Here is a 24,174-nt window from a genome sequence, read left to right on the forward strand (position 1 = left end):
TTGTTTCTCAAAGACAACAAATACATGGCATCACACTTCAGCCTCTTGAGCCCAATCCCAAGGTGCTGAGCCCATTGCTTTGCACCACCTGCTGCACACTGTTCTTTGAACAACACTTCTCTCACACAGCTTCATTCCCAGAGGCACAAATTCAAAGGTAAGGCAAATTTACAAGGACAAATTGTTTCCTAATCATCTTCTTTTCCAAAAGTATAGTTCACCAACTCCATAATCTATTTCTCCTTACCATTCTCCCTTACGAATGCCAGTGGAGATTTTGAAGCCTGGCTAACACTAATGTATGCTATCTCATTCCTATCAACCAGTATGTCAGCCCCAACAAAAGGCAGGTGGTTAGTTAAATGGCACCTAAGCTCTGTACCTAGAATATAGTATAAAAACACCCTCTTTACAGGTAATCACCCTAAAATTCACCTTATTGGATCATAGAACCACCACCACAAATGGACTTTCCCATCATTCACTCCTGAGTCAATGTTAGCATGCCATGGCCATGAATTCACATTCCCTCTGCAAGTGCACATCACTCTTTACAAACCTCTCTCACACATGAACTCCCTCAGCCCCAGCCCCCAGAGTCCTCTCCTTAGCCTTCTACTTATTACTCATCATGTGTGTGCCAGAGAATGCTTGCCAACATCTCTCTCTTAATGCCACTCAAGTCTCAGCCCTGATGGTCCTCTGCACCATGCCCAGTGAGTTTCACAGATGACCACTCAAGCCTCTAAGCTAATCCACAAGACTGTCTGAAACTCTCCAAAACCAGGCCACACCAAGGGTCATAACAAAATCCTGGTGAGTGTTTAGAGAAGTTAATGTATCAGCCCTAGTCTCATCTTATCTGAATAACTCTTCAGCCTCCAATTAATCTCACATCCACTCATCTTTTAAAGGCCTTGGCCTTTAAAAGGCCTGAAAAACCATTATCTCTCCCCCACACTCTACATGACAACTTCTGTCCCAATGCTGTTTAGTGACACCCACCTCCCACAAACAGTGGCCCCAGCAGGAAAACCAGTCCTCAGGCTCACACTGTCCCTTCTGAGCTACTACGACCATTACCAACCTGACCATGATTCCCTGTATTAAAGTGATAGACAGTCCTGGCTGATGTGTCTCAGTTGGCTGAGCATAGACCCATGCACGGGTGAGGTCACATGCCTGGTTTGTGGGCTGGATCCAGAGTAAGGGTCACGCAAGTGCCAACCAATCCTTGTTTCTTGCTCATCACTGTTTCTCTCTCTCCCTCTCCCTTCATTCTATATCTAATATAGATGAGAAAAAAATATATATATATGTATATATATATATATTTATTTTTTAAAGCCTGCAGATTTCAGAATCAGCTCACTCTTCACTACAAGCCACTGCACAATCTGTAACCAATGCCCTGCAGGACCTACCACTCATTACACTGGTTGCTAAATACAAGGTCCACTACAGGAAGCCCTAGTCATGACCTTAGGAGTCTGGGATTAGTGTCTGTTCACAGTCCCCAGGTCCAAGGGATACAAGAGCAGCGGGACAGCCCCTGGACACAACTATCTCAGAGGCCACAAGAGTGTGAAGCCCTGAAATAAGCTCCACAAACCTGTACACCTAATTGATTCTGCATTTGCAGGAATTCGTGGGAAGAAAATGGTATAACCCTGACCGGTTTGGCTCAGTGGATAGAGCATCAGCCTGTGGACTGAAAGGTCCCAGGTTCGATTCCAGTCAAGGGCATGTACCTTGGTTGTGGGCACATCCCCAGTAGGGGGTGTGCAAGAGGCAGCTGATCGATGTTTCCCTCTCATCGATGTTTCTAACTCTCTATCCCTCTCCCTTCCTCTCTGTAAAAAAATATATTAAAAAGAAAATGGTCTACTGAGAGCCTGACAACCGCCACCCTGATCTAGGGGCTCAGGCAGCTCAGTACCCTTGCCCAGCCCAGAGGCCAGGTGCCCTCCAGATGCCTGTGTTATCTCGGGGCTCAGTCCTCAGGGCTCACTCTGCCAGTTCCCTTATCATTTACAGGACTTCCCCTTCCTGTCCACAGCTGCTGTCCTCTGTCTTCTAGGCTGTACTTCCTCAGAGCAATGTTAGGAAAGTTAGAACCCTGCCTCAGAAAATGTCCCTCTTTTTTTTCACAGCCATCTGTTATTAGGTCTGATCAAATAATTGAGTCAATACCCACTCCCCTGGGAACTGACCTTTATGCCATTTCACAATGGACATTCTACTTGCTTAGACCACATTCCACTTGCTATGAGACTGTTATCTCTCCCCTCCAGAGTTTCCCAGAATCCAGACCTAAATAGAGAATTCTCTGCCCAGAAAACGCCCACCCTAGAGTCCTTTAAAATCTCTGACTCCCCGTCTTTGGGTGATGGTGCCATTTATGAGGTCAAGATGACCTAATAAATTCATAATTCTTTACCCTTTTTGGTCTCGTGCGTTCCTCCTTCTGCGATCCTAACATTTGGTGTGGAAACCTGGGAGGGTTCCATGGGGATAGGGAGCCATCGCCCCAGTCACCCTAAGTATGCTACTTGGACAGCAGCAGGCAGTGGCAGCTCAACCTGGGCTTATCTCCAAATCCTACTCCGTGACTCGACTGCCAGCCTGGATTAGCCCTCCTTCCCGAGCCAGCCAAGGATTAAGCCGGATCGGGAACCTCTCCTTCTCCACTGCTGACCCTCCATCCCACACCAGCCAATCTTCTCTAGGTGAGTGACGATCCACAGTTTCCCTCGTCTGGGGTCTTCTGCCCTCTCTCTCTCACTGACTTCTCCAAAGTCTCTTATCTTAAAAGTCCTAGCGCTAGGCCAGAAGACTCCTCAGCCATTTGGCTTTGGGTCCCTCTTGAGAGGGGGCACTAAGTCCAGAGGGTCACTCTCATCTCTCAGGAAACTGGTTTAGCTGGGGAGATGCCTGACCTAAACAGTCACCTTTCGGCTTGTGGTCTGTCCCTCACCCTTCCTCTGTTGTGGGCCACACCACACTCCCTCTGCACACTCACTGGGGAGATCACCCCAACCACCTCATTTTCTTTTGTAACACTGTTTGGCCATAATATAAACTACAGGATAAGTCTCAATGGCCTAAAAATGGCACTTTTAATTTTAACACATTGCACAATTTAGATAATTGCTGTCACCCCATGGTGCCACCTTTCCAGATGAAAACCCATCCCCGGAACACCTCCATCACATGAGCTGGAGTCCCCTGTTACAGCCACCAGGTTGGGCCCCCCAGACTCCACCTTACCCTCCTCTATCGTTCACCCAATGCGGATGTAGCCCCCAATATCAGTCTTTACCTGTCCCCGTAACCCACCATATCCGACACAAAAGGACAGTTCAGATAATCCCTCCCCTCATAACCCTGGGCATCACAGCAGAGGATGGAACTGGCACAGGGGGCCTAACCACTGCTCTATCCTGTTTTGAAATCCTGTCTCAGAACCTACAAGAAAGCTCTGGATGCCAGCAAGGGGCAAAACTGGGAAACAAGAACCTCGCCCCCAGGGTACCTCCCCTCCCCTAGCAAATAACTCGTCAGGCAACTAAGACCCCTGACCTTTTCCTCCCTAAGGATCACATCTAGGCCTCAGTTGCATTTCAGCTCCAGGCCCAGAAAAGCAGCAAAACCAGACAAGTGACGCCGTGGCAGCCTCGGGACCAGCTTCTGCCTCCCAAGTCCCCCAATAGGACTGTTTTAGAGCCTTCCAGGTGGCCTAATAAATCCATGATTCTTCTCCCCTTTTGGCCCCGTGTGTTCCTCCCCGCGGCCCTAACATCCATGTCCCCAGCGTCCTGAGAATGAAGGTAAAGCTCCTCCTGCAAAAACCTCACCTCGTCTCTCTGTTGCCTTTACACCCACAACAGGCCCGGGTCCCGAGTCCTCCCTGCGCAGTCGCACCGTCACGTCCTTACAAGGCGGCCCTGCAGCCTTTCACCCTCTTCCCCCATCAGCCCTGTGTCACCCACGAGGGACTCACCATTCTGAGCGCTGGGACCTGGGCGGCGGGACCTGAGAGGCCGGTCCCCAAGGCTGGAGGGTGAAATGGGGTCCGGCTGCGGGGACGCTGTGAGCAGAGAGGAGTCCGGGAGGCACGGGGACCCCAATCTCGGGCTGTTGGGCTCAAGGAGCCTCAGACACACCCCGCACGGCAGGCGCGCTGCCTCCCAGGCCTCCTCCTCCTCACGACCAGCGCCCAGAAGCCCGTGACTCTGTGGAGACCTGAGAGGAGGAAGCAGGAAGTCCTACCCTAACCGGATGCGTAGACACCAAAGTGCCCTTTAGCTCCGCCCACGCGGGCGCATTTCCTTCTGGGTAATGTAGTTTTTCCAATCGCCCAGAATCCTAGCCAATGACTTGGGTGTTGTGGCCCAGCAAGTAATGCCTGAGGAGGAAGATGGGACCAGAGGCCTGGCTAACTGGCACAAATGGATGAATCTCAGAGGGAAGAGGGTGGGAAGGAATGCAAGAAATCCACCAAAGGATATAGACACAGGGGAAATGGAATACATCTGTAATATTATCAACAATAAAAAAAACATGTATTTTTAAAATAATGTAGCCCAGCTGGTGCGGCTCAATGACTGAGCCTCAACCTATGAACCAGGAGGAGAGGGTCCTGTTTTAAAATTTATTTGTTTATTTACTTATATTTTTAAATTATTTATTGTTTAACGTATTACATATAGTATTACATGTCTCCTTTTTCCTTCATTGAGATTTCCCCAGCCACCCCCACCCCACAGCACATGCCCTCACCCCCCATATGTCTTCGTCCATTGGTTATGCTTATATGCATACATACAAGTGTTTTGGTTGGTCTCTTAACCCCTCTCTCCCGATTTCCCTCTGAAGTTTGACAGTCTGTTTGATGCTTCTATGTCTCTAAATCTATTTTTCTTCATCAATTTATGCTGTTCATTACATTCCACAAATGATGAGGTCGTGTGATACTGGTTCTGTTCCTGGTCAGGGCACATACATGGGTTGCAGGCTCAATTCCAAGTGTGGGGGTGGAGTCCAACAGGAGGCAACTAATCAGTGATTCTCTCTCATCATTGATGTTTTTATCATTCCCTCTCCTTCGACTCTCTAAAATCAACAAAAATATTTTAAACAAAGTATGTACATATATGCATAGCCCATGGACATAGACAATAATGTGGTGAGGGCCTAGAAGCAGTGGGGGCAGGGTAGAGGGAGTAAAGAGGGGAGGTGTATGGGGGAAATTGGGAACATCTGTAAGAGTCAATAAAATAGAATGGTGTGCACAGCTGGCAAGCTCAGTGGTTGGGAGTGTACCCATGAACCATGATATCGCTGGTTTGATTCCAGGTCAAGGCACACACCCAGGGGGCAGGGGGCGCTCCATCCCAGTAAGGGGAAAGACTGATTATTGCGGGCTACATCATCATTGATGTTTCTTCCTCTCACTTTCTCTCTAAAAAAATCAATAGACATTTAAAACATGAACAGTGTGAAGATTGATTCAACAACAGCAAAGTGGGTGTGGGCCATCACATTTTCTTCCAAGTCTTGTAAGCAAATTCATGCCTTGCTCTGTCTTTATAGAGGATGTCTCAGGCATAACTGTGTTGTGGAACAGGAACCCGCCTGGAGCGGGTCTGCCTCAGGTTGGCCTGCAGTGTTTGAGTTCTTGAATTCATGCAGAAAAGATTTCACAACATAAATTCACAGATTTTGAGGGAATATTTATTAAAACTGGGGAAAACGAAAAAACAAACAAACAACACCTAGGGCTTAGGATGGAACAAGGAACAGCAGAGAAAATAGGCGAGGGTCCTTTTAGCTCCTAGAAACACTGTGGAAAATAAATGAGCCAAAGGGGGGCTGCTGTGAGCTCACTGGAGAATCAGAGAAAAGAAGGCCTTGAGCACAGGTTCAGAGGGTTAGCCCGGGATGGGCTGTCGCTGCTCATTGCTGCCTCCGTTGCAGGTTGAATGGGATCCCTTAAGCTTAGGAGAGCCTGGCCGGTGTGATTCAATGGTTGAGTATTGACCTATGAACCTGGAGGTCATGGTTGGATTCCCTGTCAGGGCACATGCTCAGGTGGTGGGCTGGATCCCTGTTGTATTACATGCAGGAGGCAGCCTATCAGTGATTCTCTCTCATCATTGATGTTGCTCTCTCTCTCCTCCCTTCCTTTCTGAATCAATAAAAAATATATTTTTTGAATGTATGTTTTAAATAAATTATACTTCCATTAAAGTTAAAAAATGATTAAAACTTGCCACTTCCCAATTATTTTACTATTGTATTATGAATGTTCTTGAGCATGTTTGTACCTACTGTATCAATAACTTGGAAATAAAATATAATGATTTGCTACTGAAATATCTTAGCAGGCCCACGTTCGGTGATATCACTTTGGAAGTTTGAAAGTGATGGTAATGGAAGTATATACAACAGAAAATTTGACAAATACTACAAACCTTGACTTCACTTAATATACTATTGAATGCTTTAACTTAAAATGAATGGTGGAGAATGTTAGCAATGTTGTTAATCTTGTAAGAGTATCATGCAAGTGGGCTTTAAATTGCACATAGGATACAATTTGAGAAAAACAATTTTCTTTCCAGTATTCAAAACATATAGTTCCAAATGGTAAAGAAGTCAGTTGAGTCCTTGAGGAAAAGAGTGAAGTGAAAACAGATGTCTTAGATGCTGAACTGTCTTCCTATTAATTAAATCATAAATTCATTTTAAAAATTGGCAAAAGTGTCTGAGCAGACTTTTCAACAAAAGAGATAAAGACAGTGTCAATAAATGCATAAAGAAATGCTCATCATAAAAATTTCTTAGGGAAATGGATTTAAAACAAAACATCAATGATGAGAGAATCATTGATCCACCGCATCCTGCACGCCCAGTACTGGAGTTTGAGCCCACGACCTGGGCATGCGCCCTTTATCTGAACTGAACCCGGGACCTTTCAGTTCACAGGTTGACTCTCTTTCCACTGAGCCAAGCCAGCTAGGGCCTAATTTACTCTCTTTCAGGAAACATTAAGAATGCTACTCTACCAGTATGCTGAAAAAATATATATGTAAAAGGCTAAGCAACTGTCTGACTGCCTGACAAGTAGCTATGATGCATAATGACCACCAGGCTGCAGATGCTCAACACAGAAGCTGCCGAATTGTGGTTACTTGGCAGCAGCGGTTCTCGGGTGATGCACCACAGAACCAGAGAGGGGGGAGCTGGATTTCGGGATGCATCACCCGAGAACTTCCCTCTCACAATCCAGGAGCCCTCTGGGGATGCTGAAGCGCTGGATTTGGCCTAATCCCTGCAGGCCAGGCCGAGGGACTCCACCTGTGGGAGGGACCCTTCAAGCCACGGTGCCGCCCCAGGTGCTGCTGGCTGGGGAGGGACTGTGGGAGGTTGGCTCTATGGCTTGTGGGGGGTCTCACCCAGTCCCGCCCCACCGGCCACTTTCTAATTAATTTCCTTTCAATGTGCATGAATCCATGCACCAGGTCACTAGTAAAATATGATGTACTACATAATGGCTTAGGACCATGTTCAATGCCATCATTTTGGCAGTTCCAAAGTGGTGATGATGAGTATTGACACCAGGGAAATTGCCAACTACTACTAATCTAGACTTCAATGTATCATTAAATGCTTAGACTTAAAGAACACTGGTGGAAAATTAACAATGCAGATTAAACTTATAAGTGTATGGTACAAGTGGGCTATAAATCATATATAGGGTAAAAATTGAGAAAAAAAATATTTTGTTTATAGAATTCAAAAACCAAGAATTCCATATGGCAAAGAAGTCAGTGGAGTATCTGAGGACTGAGTGAAATTCAAACGTATGTCTTAGAGGCTGCACTGTCCTATTGTGTAGAATAAGAAATTAACTTTTGAAGTAGATAAAAAATTCTGAGCAGACATTTTAACAAAGGAGATAAAGAAAGTGTAAAGAAATACAGGAAGAACTAATCACCATCAAACATTTTCATGGAAATGGAATTAAAACAAAAGCGAGTTAACAGTATACTCACGGATGGGGCTAGTACTTAAAAAGATTAACCTTCACCTTTGCTGGCAGGGCTGCAGAAAAATGGAATTTTCATTAGTGTGGGTGGGAGGGCAAAGTGATTGACCATTTTAGGTCACAGTTCCCCATATGTTGAAATGTAACACATTCACTGACACTGGAACACTATGATAAGTAAGACATACACCTGTAGGAAAAACTGAACACAATATTCTGAGCTGTTTTATTTAGAAAACCTGAAATGTAGAAATAACTGAAACCATAGACAGCTCAGTAGTAAAAGTGGTTATCCATAGAATACAGTATTTCCTAGCAATAAAAAATTAACTATTTATATAAACGTTAGTGTTAAATCTCAAAATATCTGTGTAGCATGAAGGAAGCCAGTGTTTCTTAAAGAGAATTCACCTTATAGTGCCAATAAAATTATGAAAAATATGAACTACTCTATTGTACAGGAAGGTAAATCAATGCCTGTATGGAGGGCTGGGTAGGCAGAAAGCTGACCAAAGGATTGGAAGTAAATACAGGGTAAGGCAATAGTAGGTTTACAACTGTTGGTAATGAAAATAATACAATAATTAATAACACAAATATAAACTCTCCATGGCCACTGTGACTCATTTTACTGGGCGTGATCACATTCACTGAAAGCCACTGGTTTGATTCCAGGGCAGGGCACATGCCGTCCTGAATCCCCAGGAATGGTCATGCAGGAGGCAGCCTATTTCACCCGTGACGGTTTCTCAGCTTTATCTGTATGTTCAACCTCACCAAATATTGCACATTAGAAAAGTGCATTTCCTTGGTTGTCAGTTATATATAAACCTAAGTAAAGCCTTGAAATGTGGTTCCATATAAATCCTAGGCATCCCTCTGTTGTTAGAAAATTAAGATGGCAACTCTATATAGTCACAACCATCCCTCTCTTCATTTCTTGGGAGGACCAGCCTTGCCTCAGTGGCAGCAAATATTGGCAAGCAGTGAAGACTATTGCCATCAGTCCAGCTGGTGTGACTAAGTGGTTGAGCATTGACCTGTGAACCAGGACGTCACGGTTCAATTGCCGGTCAGGGCACATGCCCAGGTTGTGGGCTCCATCCCCTGGGTGGGGCGTGCAGGAGGCAGCCGATCAATGATTCTCATTCATCATTGGTATTTCTCTCTCTCTCTCCCTTTCTCACTGAAATCAATAAAAGTATATATTTTAAAAACAACAACAAACTATTGACATTAAAATTAACAGGAATGCTGAGTTATTACAAAAGACATATCTGGGACAGATTACAGGATTATCCTTCCTCTAGCTTTGACTTCTTGCCTGTTGAGCAACTTAAATGCACAAAGTCATGTGGCCTTTCTTTCAAGCCCATGGGCTGCAGTAAATAATAAGCCAATATTGGACAAAAATTGATTTCCTGCCATGATGCTGTCCCTTCCAAACCACATAAACTTTGGGGTAAACACAATATTCATCTCTACATGCTGACAGATCACATTTGTGTTTGCAAATCATCTGTGGCAGGGAATAAAACCAAAATTAAAGGGCAAATGTAAACACACCTTTAGAAAAAAGATCCTAAACCAGAGCAGAGGAGAGCTCAGAGTTTGCAGGTTGGTGAATAAGAAACCCTCAAAATTTATCAAAGCATAATGTGAGTACCACTAGGTCCCTGAAAGAGGTAGCACTTCTTAGCTGAGAACTGGTGCTCTGGATGAATCCTGGGTCAGGTCCATTTTCTAGTCATAGAGAAATGAATGAAGATACTGCCAAGAGCTTGGAGGAACCATAATTACTTCAAGCAGAAGCGAGAACACAGAATACATTCCCCTGAGCACCCAGGGAATGTGACCGATGCACACTCCTCAGGTGAGCCAGGTGTTAGAGGTGAAATCTCTTCAGCGATAAACACTCACAGTGACATCATTTGGGTTGCAGGTCTGGGCATGTTAGCAAGTACAACACAGCTCCTTCAAGTCTCACTTATACCTCAAATTTATGAGGAATCTAGCAGAGTGTATGTTCTCATTAAAGGGGTTTACATTCATGTAAATGGGTCCCATAGAGCCCTTTAAGTGTTCTTATTCTTAATGAGAAAAGTAAAACATTCCCTGCACCTTTACGGCTTTTCTCCAGTGTGAACTCTCCTGTGATGTGTATTCAGGCTAGAACTTTGACGAAAGGACTTCCCACATTCACTACACTCATAAGGTTTTTCTCCAGTGTGAACTCTGTGGTGTTTAATAAGGTCAGTCCTTCGAGTGAAATGCTTACCACATTCGCTACAACCATATGACTTTTCTCCAGGGTGAACTCTTGGGTGTCTAGCTGGTTTATGTTTGTAGCTAAAAGATTTTCCACATTCACTATACTTACTACATTCACGAGTCTGAACTCTCTTGTGTCGACTGAGGCTATAGCTTTTACTAAAGGATTTCCCACAATTACTACACTCATACGGCTTTTCACCAGTGTGAACTCTGTGGTGTTTAGTGAGGGCAGCCCTTTCAGTGAAATGCTTCCCACATTCACTACATGCATATGGCTTTTCTCCAGTGTGAATTCTTTGGTGGGTAATAAGGTCAGTCCTTTGACTGAAATGCTTACCACATTCGCCACACCCATATGGCTTTTCTCCAGTGTGAACTTTGTGGTGTCTAGTGAAGTCAGACATGTAACTGAAGGACTTCTCACAATCACTGCACTCATACGGCTTTTCTCTAATGTGAACTCTGCTGTGTTTAATGAGAGCAGTGCTTTCACTGAAGACCTTTCCACAATCAGTACCTTCACTGGGCTTTTCTCCAGTGTGAACTCTTCCATGTTGAGGTTGGTTAAAGATTTGTCTAAACCGTTTCCCACATTTATTAGACTCATAAATCATATCTCCAGAGCAGAGACCTTTCTCATAAGCAACTTTCTGTTTCTGGCTGGCAGCTGTTTCACATTCAACCCACTGGTGATGTCTTTTTCCACTGAAACATTCCTGTGAAATCTCATTGTTACTGTGTGGCTCCTTGGTGTTAAGAGTAGCCTGATGCTGGAGAAGCTCTGAGATGGCTGGGGAGTCTTCCCCAACCTCTGTCCTAGCTGCAGGCACCCCGGATAAGTAGAAGCAGCAACTGGTCCCAAGCGAGGACCTCTGCATATCTTCTTTCCAGGGCTTCTCTCCACTGGCATTCTGCTGTTGCTGGTGAGGGTCTGCACTGGAACACAAGTCTCTCACACACGCATCACTTAAGAACACATTCTTCTCAAAGTAAACCACTTGTAACTCAGTCAGGTGCAAAATATCTTTTAACACTGAGAAGCACGGCTTACACAGATGGGTCCTCTGGGTGGCTGCAGCTGTCTTGGAAGCCCTCACCTGAGACTCTCCTACAGATACACTGTGCTCAGAATAGGCCTCCACATCATCCATCTTACGCCAAGGACCTGAAAACGGAGGAATGATGAGGAAATGAATGTTGACTCTGGTGACAGGGGGAAGTCCCATTATAAAAGTGTGTTGCACATACTACATTGGTTTCGTGCAACTGGCTGAAAATGAAAGACCTGAAAGATAAATTAGTAAGAGGCCCCTGTGAAGTTCTTGACCACTGAAGATCACAAAACAAGGGAGATTTCAACAGAAATAGAGCAAAAACATGGCAAGCACCACATGGAAGAGAAGTGGCCTGACCAGCTCATTCTGCTGCTAACAGCCTTCAGTAGATCTTCTCTGCTGGTGACATGGGCAAGCTGTGCAGAAGGTTGGTTAAATCACATTCCAAGTAAAATTCAATACACAAGTAGCTGGTGTTTGAGGGGTGTTTAAGCATTTATGTGCTCCTCATAACACTTGCATAGGTCCATGTTGTAGAATACTGCAGAAAGAGATGTGCAGAGGAATAGGTGATGTAAAAAGGACACAAAGGAGAAGATAGACAAACTAAGAATTCATTGATAAAATGACAAGTCAGCAAAGTATCAAGTGTGGAAAAGGAAAGGTATAAATGAGGTGTGGCCATTGGAACCTGCACCAAACACCATTAGACAGGAGCAGGTTCCTGGTACAATCTGAACACCATCCTTATGTCATACCTTCCCCCAGTTGCCACTCAGCCAGGCCAGCCTTCCTCTAGGACCATCCTGTATGTTCACCCTGGAGAAAACCAGGGTTCTCCCTGAACCTCATTCTCGAGAAATATGTACAAACTAAATATTCCGAGTATCACTGATTAACAACAGAGATGAACAGCCATCACTATCCCATAGCATCTGGCTTGCAATATTATTGTGGAAAGGTAATATTACAAACAACAATTGAAGGAGGGTCTTAAAAGAACACCCCCTGGTTCAGGCATTCACCAAGGTCCTCATCTACAGAAAATGCTCAGAAGTGGAGGCCACGGATCTGGATATAGTCACCCTCCCTGGGTGTGGAAGAGCAGGTGGGACCCATTAAGCTGTCTGTACATGTGTTGACACCCAGACAGTTCCTGCAGTTTCTGAGGCAACGAGTGTTAAGGAGGTTTATGGAGTCTATTGCTCAGGGCTCTCCACAGAGCTCAGCACTGGCAGCCACAGCCCATTTCACAAGACAGTGGGGTAAATGAGCAGAGCCCATGGTCTTGATTTGAGAGAGAGAGTGCTATGTCTGGAGAATAAATAAAGAATGGGCATCACTTCAGGACACCAGGAGAGATGTGAAGGTCTTACCTACAAATGATACAAGTGAAAACACTTCCAGCATCACATCACAGTACAGACGTCTCTGAGACTCATCAAGGATCTCCCACTCCTTCCGAGAGAACGCAATGGCCACATCCTCAAAGTTCATGTCCTGTCATAATGGAGACAGCACATCCCATGATAAGATTCTCTCTTGAGATTCCAAGCTTGTCATACTCATCACCTTGCACATCCATATGCTCCCTCTACTCCCCAGATCAGAGAAGATAGCAGGCCTTGGTCCCATCAAAGTCAATCTCTCCTTATATTCCTACTGATGCTGTGTCTTCCCACAACAATAAAGGCAGATGAACAGATACAAGATACCTGTCTTCTGATCCTCAAATGTGAGTCACACTGCCCCCTTTTAATAACAGTGGGTGTCAGGAACATAGGGTAGAAAAAAATGTTGCCCATGAAGGGAATGTGATGGATTTGACACTGGTCTTGTCAGGCAATACCCATGTTGTCCTCCAAATTGTCCCTCCAAGACACCAAACAACATGGTAATGCCCATTACACTTCTGACTCCAATCCCAGTTTGCTGAGGTCATCACTTTGCATTATCTGCTGCCCATAGTTCTTTGATCCACACTTGTCTCATACAGCTTCATTCCCAGAGGCACAACTTCACTGGGAACACAAATAAGCCATGACAAGGACAGGGTGTTTCCTAATTAGCTTCTTTTTCAAAATTCTAGTTCACCACCTCTGTAATACATTTCCCTCTGATTCTTCTCTTCTCCTTTCCCCATGCCAGTGGAGATTTTCAAGCGCAGGTGACACTGATGTATGTTATCTCATTCCTATTGTTCACTGGGTCAGCCCTCAACTAGAAATGACAGGTGGGCACATATATGTCACCTAAGCTCTGGACATGGCATGTAGCACCACAACAACCTATCTTGTTAGGAATTATCCTAAAATTTCCCATATCATATCATAAAGACACCATCAGAAATGGATGCCCTTTTCATTCACTCATGTCAATATTGGTGCCCTGCCCTCATGAATTCACACTCCCTCTCCAAGTGCAAATCACTCTGCCTACTACACCTCTCTCATTCCTGAACTCGCAGAGCCTCAGCCCCTATGGCGATCTCCTGGGTTTTCTACTCAGTACTCAGCATGTGTGTTCCAGAGAATGCTTGGCAAATTCAAAGATCAAGGAATCTACCAACTCTGATAGTCCACAGTCATAGCAACTGTCTTGAACCTGCTATGAAGGCCTCCCTCCCTATTTATTCCTTCAACTTCACCTACTGAGAACACATCACATGTCAGATATCCATAGTCCACCTCCACTGGTGCTGCACCTGATGTCACTTCACCAGTCACAGGCTTCATCACTCAAGTCCCATCACCTATTGGCCTCTACCCTATGCCCAGTGAGTCTCACAGATGACCCCTCATGGGCCTACGCAAGTCAACCGAACTGACTGCAACACCTCAGGCCACACCCAATGGCACAAAAAGTTCCTGGTGGATGTTTTAGAAGTAAATATGCACCATTCCCAGTCTCAACTTGTTTGAATTACTCTTCAGCCTCCAATTTTAAAAAATTATCTACACTCCTTCCTGGTCCATAATTCTCCACAAGCTTTTGAAGAAGTCTTCATCGTAAACTACCCCTCAGAGCTGGAGATACTCATGAACTGCTCTCTGAAATCTCAGACTCTAACAGGCTAGAAAGAAAAGTGTTTGTATCCCCAAGGAATATTACTCTCCTATGATTTTCTCCATCTCAGTGGATGGTGCTTCCACACCTGCAGCTGCTAAATCCTAAATGTCATGACTTCTCTGACTCTTATCTCTCTCTCTCTCACATCCTGAAAATTAGAATATTTAGGTGGCCACACCTAAAACACCAATCCATAATGCAACTGATTCTTCCACTTCCACAGCCACCATCATGGGCCAGTCCCATCACCCTCACTAAGACTATCATCCTACTATTTCTACCACCTCCCTCACGCCCATATTGTCCATCATGCTGCAGCCCCAGAATCTAAGGATCCCTGGTCACATCACCTGCCTCCACTGCTCCAAATCGCCCATTTCTCCCATAACAGGCAAAACAGACACAAAGTTCCTCTAGACCTGACTCCTCTCCCATTCTTACCTGTTCCAATTTTTTTTTTAAAAAAGAATACCTGCCAGTTCTGAAACCAGCTCCATCTTAACTCCAAGCCATTGCACATTCTGGTACCTATGCCTGGGAGGACCCACAACTTCTCATTCCACTGGTTGCCCCAAACAGGGACCACTTCATATAACACTGGAGCTGGACTGAACATATGGGCTTGGTGTCTGATCAAGGTCCTCAGGTCGAAGGAGAGGAGAGTCCCAGGAGACCACTATCTCTTAGGCTACAAGAGTGGGAGGCCCTAAAATAAGTTCCACAAACTAGTACCCCGTAAGTGATTCTGCATTTGCGGAATCTGTGGAAAAATTAAGGTTTGCTGAGAGACTGTCAACCACCGCCAGGATCCATGGACTCATGCTGCTCAGTAGCCTTACCCAGCCCTAGGGCCAGGTGACCTCGAGATGCCTGCATTACCTCAGGGCTCAGTCCTCAGTGCACATTCTTGACAGATGCATTACTTTTACAGGACTTCTCCTTCCTGTCCCTAACAGCTCTCCTCTCTCTTCCAGTCTGTTCTTCCTTTGAGCATTTTGGGTTAATGGTTAGAACCCTGTCTCAGACTATATCCCTTGTTTCTGTCACTATCATGGATGGCCCCACCTTCCTGATCTTAATGTAATGCTACAGAGTAGGAAAATTTTTAGGCCTGCTTAATGACCTAGCCACCTCAGCAGCTTGACAGCCTGAGCTCACAAACCTGAGCAATGGCCCACAAAGAACAAACAGATCAAAATTAAGAATAGTCCTAACCTTTAAGTTACCCAGAAATGAATAACAGGAGGATGAATAGCTTGGCTAAAACTACACAATTAGCTTTTGTAACTTGGCTTTGCTTGCTATGCGGAACCTGAACATGAATGTAGTTGTCCCCTTTAAATATTGAACTCTGCAGATGGTTGGGGCCGCTTCTCTCTTGGGCTTCCCGAGTGGAGGAGTGGACACTGGCCAGTGTCTAAATTTTAATCAGTCTGGAGTTCTGGTCATTCTGTCACTCGAGTTCCACAACAGTAACAAACATTCAAAACTTTAAAGAATTTTTGTGGTTTATTTTAGCAAAATTGAATACAATTGGCCAAAAGCAGAATCTCAAAGTTTTGAGATAATGCTCCAGAGAATGGTGTTTTTTTTTTTCTCCTTATTTTTTTACACTGCAGTCAAAGGAGGAAATGTGAGTGGGCTACATGAAATCCGATGGTAATAGATTAGGGAGGCAAGAGCAAGTAAAGTAGGGAAACCTCTGGGATTAGATAAAAAGTAAAATGATAGACCTATGCTGTTTTACATAGGTTTGTAGAGGATAGTTAACAGTCACTAACAGGATAATAATAACAATGAATGAATTTGTGGTCTCCACCCTGGCCCACTGGTTATTCCCTGAAGGGTCCAGAAAAAGGGAGTTACAAGTTACCTTGACATTCCAATCATATGTTGTCATAGATACAAAAAACAACAGACAGGCTTAGTTAGGTAAAGATTGACTTTTGTCAGAAAAGAATCTAGCCTAGGACATGACTACTTGCCACAAACAGCATTTAGTTAAGTTTTAATTTCAGACCTTCCTTTGGGGTTATTTAGGTCTCTGAGTTTGCATGGCGGCCATGTAGGCCTTCCCTGAGATAGTCAGGTTAGGATGTGCCCCCTTTTCATCCACACTGAGAAGGAAAGTAAAATTCATCATGGAAAACTTGGCCTCATGTTCTTGGCTGCATTAAGACACAAAACAGGCCTGGGTTTCCCGAATCCTCCTGGCTCAGTCATACCACCCAGTCCTTACACAGTGGCATTGCACCCTGTCAACCTCTTCATCCCATCACACCCTGTGTCACCCACAAGCAACTCACTGTTCTGGATGCAGCGACCAGGGCTGCAGGACCTGAGACACACCCGCAGGCAAGGCTGGAGGGATAAATGGGGTGAGGCTGAGTCACACTCTGTAGCAGAGAGGACTGTGTGAAGCAGCAGGCCTCAAACCTGCCTGTTGCCTCCCATGCCTCATCCTCATTCCTATCTCATTCCTAACTATCTCATTCCTAACAATGAGTGTGTCACCCCCAACAACAAAAGGCTGGTGAGTAGATAAATGTCACCGAAGCCCTGAACCTGGCAGGTAGCACCAAAACACCCCTCTTTTCAGGCAATTACCCAAAAATAACCCTTATTTTATCTTCCAGGCACCACCAGATATGGACTCACCCTTCATTCACTCCTATGTCAATGTCAGGGTGCTCTGGCCATAAAGTCACACTCCTCTCCAAGTGCTCATCACTCTCTACCACACCTCTCTCACACCTGCACTCCCACAGTCCCGGACCCCACAGTCATCTCCTCGCCCTCTTACTTATTACTCAACATGTATGGTCTAGAGAATGCTTGCCAATTCCAACAGAATCAAACTGTCCAGACACTGATAGTGCACATTTATAGAGGCAGTCTTGAGTCCTGCTATGAAGGCCTCTCTCCATGACTGTTTTACCACGATCAGATCTCAGATACAAGAGCCAACCTCCCCTGGTGCTGCACTTGATGTCCTTTCATAAGTCACAGCCAACATCTCTGCACTTAACCGTGACTGAAGTCCCAGCTGCGCTGGCCCTCTGTACCATGCCCAGTGAGTCTCACAGATGACCATTCAAGCCTTTAAGCTAACCCAAAAGACTGACTGTTACTCCCCAAGTCAGGCCACACTGAGGGTCACAACAATATCCTGGTGAGTATTTAGAGTCATGCACTGAGGTCACATGCCTGGGTTGTGAACTGGATCCACCATAGGGGTTGTGCAGGCCTCAGCTGATCCTTGTTTCTTGCTCATCACTGTTTCTCTGTCTCTCTCCCTCTCTCTTCCTTTCAGCATCTAATATATCTATATATCTATATTAGTTTTTCCAAGAACATAACTGCTGGTGCCTGAGTCAGCTCACTCTTCACTCCAAGCCTTTGCACATTTTGGAACCTATGCTCTAGAGGACCTCCCACTCATTACACTGGTTGCGAAATACAAGGTCCACTTCATGAAGCCCTAATCAGGGCTTAGGATTCTGGGTTTAGTGTCTTTTCAAACTACCCAGGTCCAAGGGCTACAAGAGCAGCTGGACAGTCCCAGGACTCTACTCTCTCAGAGGCCACAAGTGTGTGAGGCCCTGATATAAGCTCCACAAACCCATACACCTAATTGATTCTGCATTTGCAGGAATTCGTGGGGGAAAAAAATAGTCTGTTGAGAGCTATGGGCTCAGGCTGCTCAGTGCCCTTGCCCAGCCCAGAGGCCAGGTGCCCTACAGATGCCTGTGTTATCTCAGGGCTCAGTCCTCAGTGCTCACTCTTGCCAGTTACCTGACCATTTACAGGACTTCTCCTTCCTGTCCACAACTTCTGTCCTCTATCTTCTAGTCCAGGGGTGGGCAAAATTTTTGACTCGAGGGCCACAATGGGTTCTTACACTGGACTGGAGGGCCGGAACAAAAGCATGGATGGAGTGTTTGTGTGAACTAATATAAATTCAAAGTAAACATCATTACATAAAAGGGTACGGTCTTTTTTTTTTTTTAGTTTTATTCATTTCAAACGGGCCGGATCCGGCCCACGGGCCGTAGTTTGCCCACGGCTGTTCTAGTCTGTTCTTCCTCTGAGCAATTTTAGGAAAAGTTAGAATCCTACCTCAGAAAAAGTTCCCCCCCCCCTTTTTTTTCACAACCATCTTTTGTTAGGTCTCATCAAATAATTGAATCGATACCCACTCCCCTGGGAACTGACCTTTATGCCATTTCATAATGGACATTCTAATTGCTTAGACCACATTCCACTTGCTAAAACTGTTATCTCTCCCCTCCAGAGTTTCCCAGAATCCAGACTTAAACAGAGAATTCCCCGCCCAGAAAAAGCCCACCTAGAGTCCTTTAAAAACCTCTGACTCCCGGTCTTTGGGTGATGGTGTCCTTTTGGGGCTCATCCCTTCTGGTATCAAGATGACCTAATCTATATATATAAAAGCCAAATGACTAGGATGCCAGTACAATTGGAACAACCAGTTGCTTTGATGCACACTGTGGCCCCGATCGGCCCCCCAACCACAATCGGGGGCAGGGCCAGCCAACCGCCTGTGTCCTCTCCCCCTGGCTGGCCCAGACCCCAGTCGGCCCTCCTCACCCCGATCGGGTGTGGGGCCGGCCGGCTGACCTCCCCCCAGCTGGCCCGGCCCCAATTGGTCCCAATCGGGGTGGGCCAGCTGGACCCCACCCATGCACAAATTTGTGCACCAGGCCTCTAGTAAATTCATAATTCTTTACCCTTTTTTGACCTCGTGCGTTCCTCCTTCTGTAATCCTAACATTTGGTGCGGAAACCTGGGAGGGTTCTATGGGGATAGGGAGCCATCGCCCCAGTCACCCTAAGTATGCTACTTGGACAGCAGCAGGCAGTGGCAGCTCAACCTGGGCTTATCTCCAAATCCTACTCCAGTGACTTGATTGCCAGCCTGGATTAGCCCTCCTTCCCGAGCCAGCCAAGGATTAAGCCGGATCGGGAACCTCTCCTTCTCCACTGCTGACCCTCCATCCCACACCAGCCAATCTTCTCTAGGTGAGTGACGATCCACAATTTCCCTCATCTGGAGTCTTCTGCCCTCTCTCTCTCACTGACTTCTCCAAAGTCTCTTATCTTAAAAGTCCTAGCGCTAGGCCAGAAGACTCCTCAGCCATTTGGCTTTGGGTCCTTCTGGATTGGGGGTGCCCAGTCCAAAGGGTCACTCTCATTTCTCATGGTGATTTGTTTAACTGGGGGGATGCCTGACCTAAAGAGTCACCTTTAGATTTGTGGTCTGTCCCTCACTCTTCCTCTCTCGTGGGCCACACTATACTCCCTCTGCACACTCACGGGAGAGATCATGCCCAACCACCTCATTTTCTTTTGTAACACTGTTTGGCCACAATATAAACTAGATAAGTCTCAATGGCCTAAAAATGGCGCTTTTAGTTTTAGCACATTGCACAATTTAGATAACTGCTGTCACTGCAATGGAAAATGGTCAGAGATTCCCTATGCCCAGACCATTTTCACTCTTCAGTCCCAATCCTCTTTCTCAGTTCTGCTCTGTCCATGAGATCTTTCTCCTTCACACAAAACATCATACCCCTAACACTTCTGATTCTGAAGCTACTTGTGACCCAGCAGACCACCAACCTCCATCTCCTAACACATCACTTCCCACATCTGCAGTAGATTCCCAAAACTCGGACCCTCCGAACCAGCAACCACCTTCTCCCCCAGCCCCTGAGAGCCCAAATCCCAAGAACTCGAGCTCCAATACAGCCTTTTCCCACCTTACACTTGCTCTCAGGCCACCCTAAGACTGCCTTCCTCAACAGCTGCTTCTACTCCTGCGCCCATTCTACCCCTGAGGGAGGGAGCAGGAACTGAGGGTACTGGCTGGGTACACATCCCATTTTCCATGTCTGACCTCGCACAGATTGAGAGGCATCTCAGGTCGTTTTCCACCGACCCGACCACCTTTACTCAGGAATTTAAGTACCGGACCCAGTCCCATGACCACCTGGCATGACATCTGAGTTACCCTGTCATCCTCTCTCACCCCAGAGGAGAAGGAGCACATCTGACTAGCAGCTCAGGACCATGCCGTGCCCTCTGTAGACAGGACTCGGTGGCCAAAGATGAAATTATCAGGTCAGTTCTCCAGGGCGCAGGCTCTGTGGTCTGTCTCATTGTCGGACTCAAAAAGGCCGCCATTAAGGTGGTCAATTATGACAAACTTAATGAAATCACTCAGCCCTGACGAAAACCCAGCTCTCCTCTCCAGCCTCACGGAGGCCTCACACACATTTACCACCTTCGAACGCACCTCCTCAGAGGGAGCCCTTCTTCTGAACAGCCGTTTTATATTCCAATCAGCCCCCAACACACACCATAAACTTCAAAAAGTAGACACAGGTCCACAAATGCCTCAAAAAGACCTCATTAACCTGATTGTTAAGGTCTTTAATAATAGAGACAAGGAGACCCAAATCCAAAAACAAAGGTGAGATCAGGCCAAGGTTGAGGTCCACGTGAAGGCCTTTCAGCTCCTAGCCACCACTCTCAAGTACCCCAGATAATGTACTGGTCCTCCAACCGAGGGTAAGTCAGGTGCTAAGCCTCTTCCGGGCCCCTGCTTCAAATGCAACAAGGAAGGACACTGGACCAAGTCCTCTCAAACCCGAGATCCCCAGCTGTGCCCTGCCCACGATGAAGAAGGGAAGGCCACTGGAAATCAGACCGCAATCTGGGCCCTCCACCAAGTAGGGAGAGATTCCATAAGAGAGGAAATAACAGAGCAGACAGGAGGCCGAGACAGTAGCTCAGAGGAAGCCTCCGTCTCCCCAACTCTTAGCTACACCCCATAAAACACCCAAATACTCTCCAGAGGAACTTCAGTCCCTAGTAGCTCTTGGGGCTATGCAGGAAGATCCATGGTTAAAATTTCAGGGAAAATATATCCTTCCCCAGGGACAGGCCTGTGATATCTTATGGGCTATTCACAATTCCCTACGTATAGGATACATTTACAACTCCTGCAACCCCTCATCACCTGTCCTAGCCTAGCCTTCCTACTGCAGGATGTCACCAAAACCTGTTCTACTTGTCACTCACGATCTCCCCAAGCACAGGTTAGATCAGACCTCCTTCTTTCCCCACTCATCAGGCAAGGGGCCAAATCCCTGCACAAGACTGGCAAACTGACTTCATTCGCATACCTATAAAAAAACAAAACAAACATCTCTTAACCCTCGTAGATATTTTCTCAGGCTGGGTAGAAGCATTCCCCACTGCTTCTGAAAATTCCATCAGGGTCACACAAGCTCCCATTCAGCACATCATTCCCAGATTTGGGCTCCCCACCTCATTACAATCAGATAAAGGACCTGCTTTCATATCTCAAATAACTCAACAGGTCTCCTCCACTCTGAACATCCTGTGGAACTTACACACCCCCACCTGCCCCAAACAAGGTAGAAAAAGGAAAATTCCTTCATTAAGTCTTGAAGTATGGTAGCAATCATCTCAGGTAGAAACTGTAGTTTAACTCTAACCCTGCTGTTTGGTTTCTGTACTGTTACAGTTAAGCCCCTCTTGTAAAATAAAATAAAGGCAACTGGCTGACATAGAATGAGGAAGAAGGTCACGCTCCAGTCAGGTGAGACCGAGCTCCACAAGGCTAGCACAATGCTTCCTCTTGCAGCTTCTTAGGCAAACAGAGCAAGGCTCCCTGCTGTGGTTTTTCCAGTATGTACTCTGTATCCCGGGTAACTTTGTGTGTGTTTAGCCAACCGTTTTGTGGTTTCTGTGAATAAAAAGCTGGCCTAGAACCAGGGTCGCCCCACCATATCCGACTCAAGAGGGCATTTCAGATAATCCCTCTCCTCATGACCCTGGACATCACAGCAGAGGATGGAACTGGCACAGGGGGCCTAACCACTGCTCTATCCTGTTTTGAAATCCTGTCTCAGGACCTACAAGAAAGCTCTGGATGCCAGCAAGGGGCAAAACTGGGAAACAAGAACCTCGCCCCCAGGGTACCTCCCCTCTTCTAGCAAATAACTCGTCAGGCAACTAAGACCCCTGACTTTTTCCTCCCTAAAGATCACATCAGGCCTCAGGTATTTCAGCTCCAGGCCCAGAAAAGCAGCAAAACCAGACAAGTGACGCTGTGGCAGCCTCGGGACCAGCTTCTGCCTCTCAAGTCCCCTTCCAGGTGGCCTAATAAATCCATGATTCTTCTCCCTTTTTGGCCCCGTGTGTCCCTCCCCGCGGCCCTAACATCCATGTCCCCAGCGTCCTGAGAATGAAGGTAAAACTCCTCGTGCAAAACTTCACCTCGTCTCTCTGTTGCCTTTACACCCACAACAGGCGGGGTTTCCCGAGTCCTCCCTGCCCAGTCGCACCATCACGTCCTTACAAGGTGGCCCTGCAGCCTTTTGTAAGAAGCGCCTCAGGTCAAGAACAATAGACTAAATTATAGAAGAGTAGAAAAATTTTAAATTAGATAACCCCATTTACAACAGCTGCCAGCTGTTTTTCTAGCTTACCCACGAACCCGCACATCCTGCTTCTCGGACCCAGGGCACCAGCCATATCCTGCCAGTTACCCCGAAATAAAGATAGCTTTTGCAGATGAAAGATCAGCCAATAGCTTTTGCAAAATAGCTCCCCAGAACGAGGGGATAAAAGCAACTTGCAACTAATACTCGGAGCTCTTGCCTGCTGCTGCGTCAGCTAAGGCTTGAGCCCGAATTCGAATTCGTGAATAAAGGCTGTAATTTAAACCCAATTAACGCTGTGGCTCTTTGTCTGGGAATTCACTCCATAACACCTTTCACCCTCTTCCCCCATCAGCCCTGTGTCACCCACGAGGGACTCACCATTCTGAGCGCTGGGACCTGGGCGGCGGGACCTGAGAGGCCGGTCCCCAAGGCTGGAGGGTGAAATGGGGTCCGGCTGCGGGGACGCTGTGAGCAGAGAGGAGTCCCGGAGGCACGGGGACCCCAATCTCGGGCTGTTGGTGCTCAAGGAGCCTCAGACACACCCCGCACAGCAGGCGCGCTGCCTCCCAGGCCGCCTCCTCCTCACGACCAGCGCCCTGAAGCCTGGGGGTCTGCGGACAAAGACCTAAAAAGTTACAATGGCCACCAGGAGGAGGAAGCCGGAAGTCCCGCGGTATCCGGAAGCACAGAAACCAAAATGCCCTTTAGCTCCGCCCACGTCGGCGCATTTCCTTCTGGGTAATGTAGTTTTCTCCACAGCCCGGGGAATACTAGCATTCCAGCCAATAACCTGGGGAATAAAGGTGTTGTGGCAGACAGAGTGATGCCTGGAGAGGGACAAGATGAGACCAGAGGCCTGGCTAACTGGAATAGACTGAGGCATCTCCAAGGTGAAGAGGGAGGGGAGCAATGCAAGGAATCCACCAAAGAATATACGGGGGGGGGGGGGGGGAATGGGAGACATCTGCAATACTATTAGCAATAAAAAATACATGTACTTAAAAAAAATTTTTTTAAATAATATAGCCCAGCTGGTGTGGCTCAATGGTTGAATCTCAAGCTATGAACCAGGAGGTCATGATTCTTTTTTTTTTTTTTTTTTTGGTTTTATTTATTTCTTAAAATTCTTTATTGTTGAAAGTATTACATATATAATTACACTAGAGGCCCGGTGCACGAAATTCGTGCACTGGGGGATGGTGTTCCCTCAGCCAAGCCTGCCCCTCAGT

The 24,174-nt window shown here is 46.4% G+C and overlaps 2 protein-coding genes across 4 annotated transcripts in view; both read right to left on the minus strand.

The window, feature by feature from the left end:
* Positions 1-23,410, minus strand: part of LOC118654984 (zinc finger protein 772-like) — a 38,241-nt gene extending 14,831 nt beyond the window's left edge. The window contains exons 1-2 of one of the 3 annotated variants that reach the window (XM_036306299.1): positions 23,275-23,410; positions 3,858-3,954 (exon numbers count right to left, since the gene is read on the minus strand). Coding sequence is in view for 1 of the 3 variants with exons in the window: in XM_036306298.1 (XP_036162191.1) it covers positions 4,004-4,006 (3 nt within the window). In the remaining 2 variants the exon portion in view is untranslated. Of the gene's footprint in view, positions 1-3,857; positions 3,955-4,003; positions 4,276-23,274 lie in introns of those variants that run through there. The other 2 variants (XM_036306302.1, XM_036306298.1) reach the window with 2 other exon arrangements.
* Positions 7,796-23,435, minus strand: LOC118654985 (zinc finger protein 501-like). Its single transcript, XM_036306303.1, has 3 exons — positions 23,324-23,435; positions 12,759-12,882; positions 7,796-11,492 (listed from the first exon to the last, which is right to left on the minus strand). Exons 1-3 carry the CDS (start codon positions 23,324-23,326, stop codon positions 10,177-10,179), a joined length of 1,443 nt encoding a protein of 480 aa, XP_036162196.1. The 5' UTR covers positions 23,327-23,435; the 3' UTR covers positions 7,796-10,176.
* Between the last annotated feature and the right edge of the window lie 739 nt (positions 23,436-24,174).

The sequence above is a fragment of the Myotis myotis genome, unplaced genomic scaffold (genome assembly GCF_014108235.1).
Source record: "Myotis myotis isolate mMyoMyo1 unplaced genomic scaffold, mMyoMyo1.p scaffold_m19_p_40, whole genome shotgun sequence".
Classification (NCBI taxonomy): Eukaryota; Metazoa; Chordata; class Mammalia; order Chiroptera; family Vespertilionidae; genus Myotis; species Myotis myotis.

Bases quoted from the DNA above. Each gene is read 5' to 3' on its own strand.
- LOC118654985 (XM_036306303.1), bottom strand. The intron at 11,493-12,758 runs GTAAGACCTTCA...CTCCGTTTTCAG, and splicing joins TTCACTTGTATCATTTGTAG to GTCCTTGGCGTAAGATGGAT.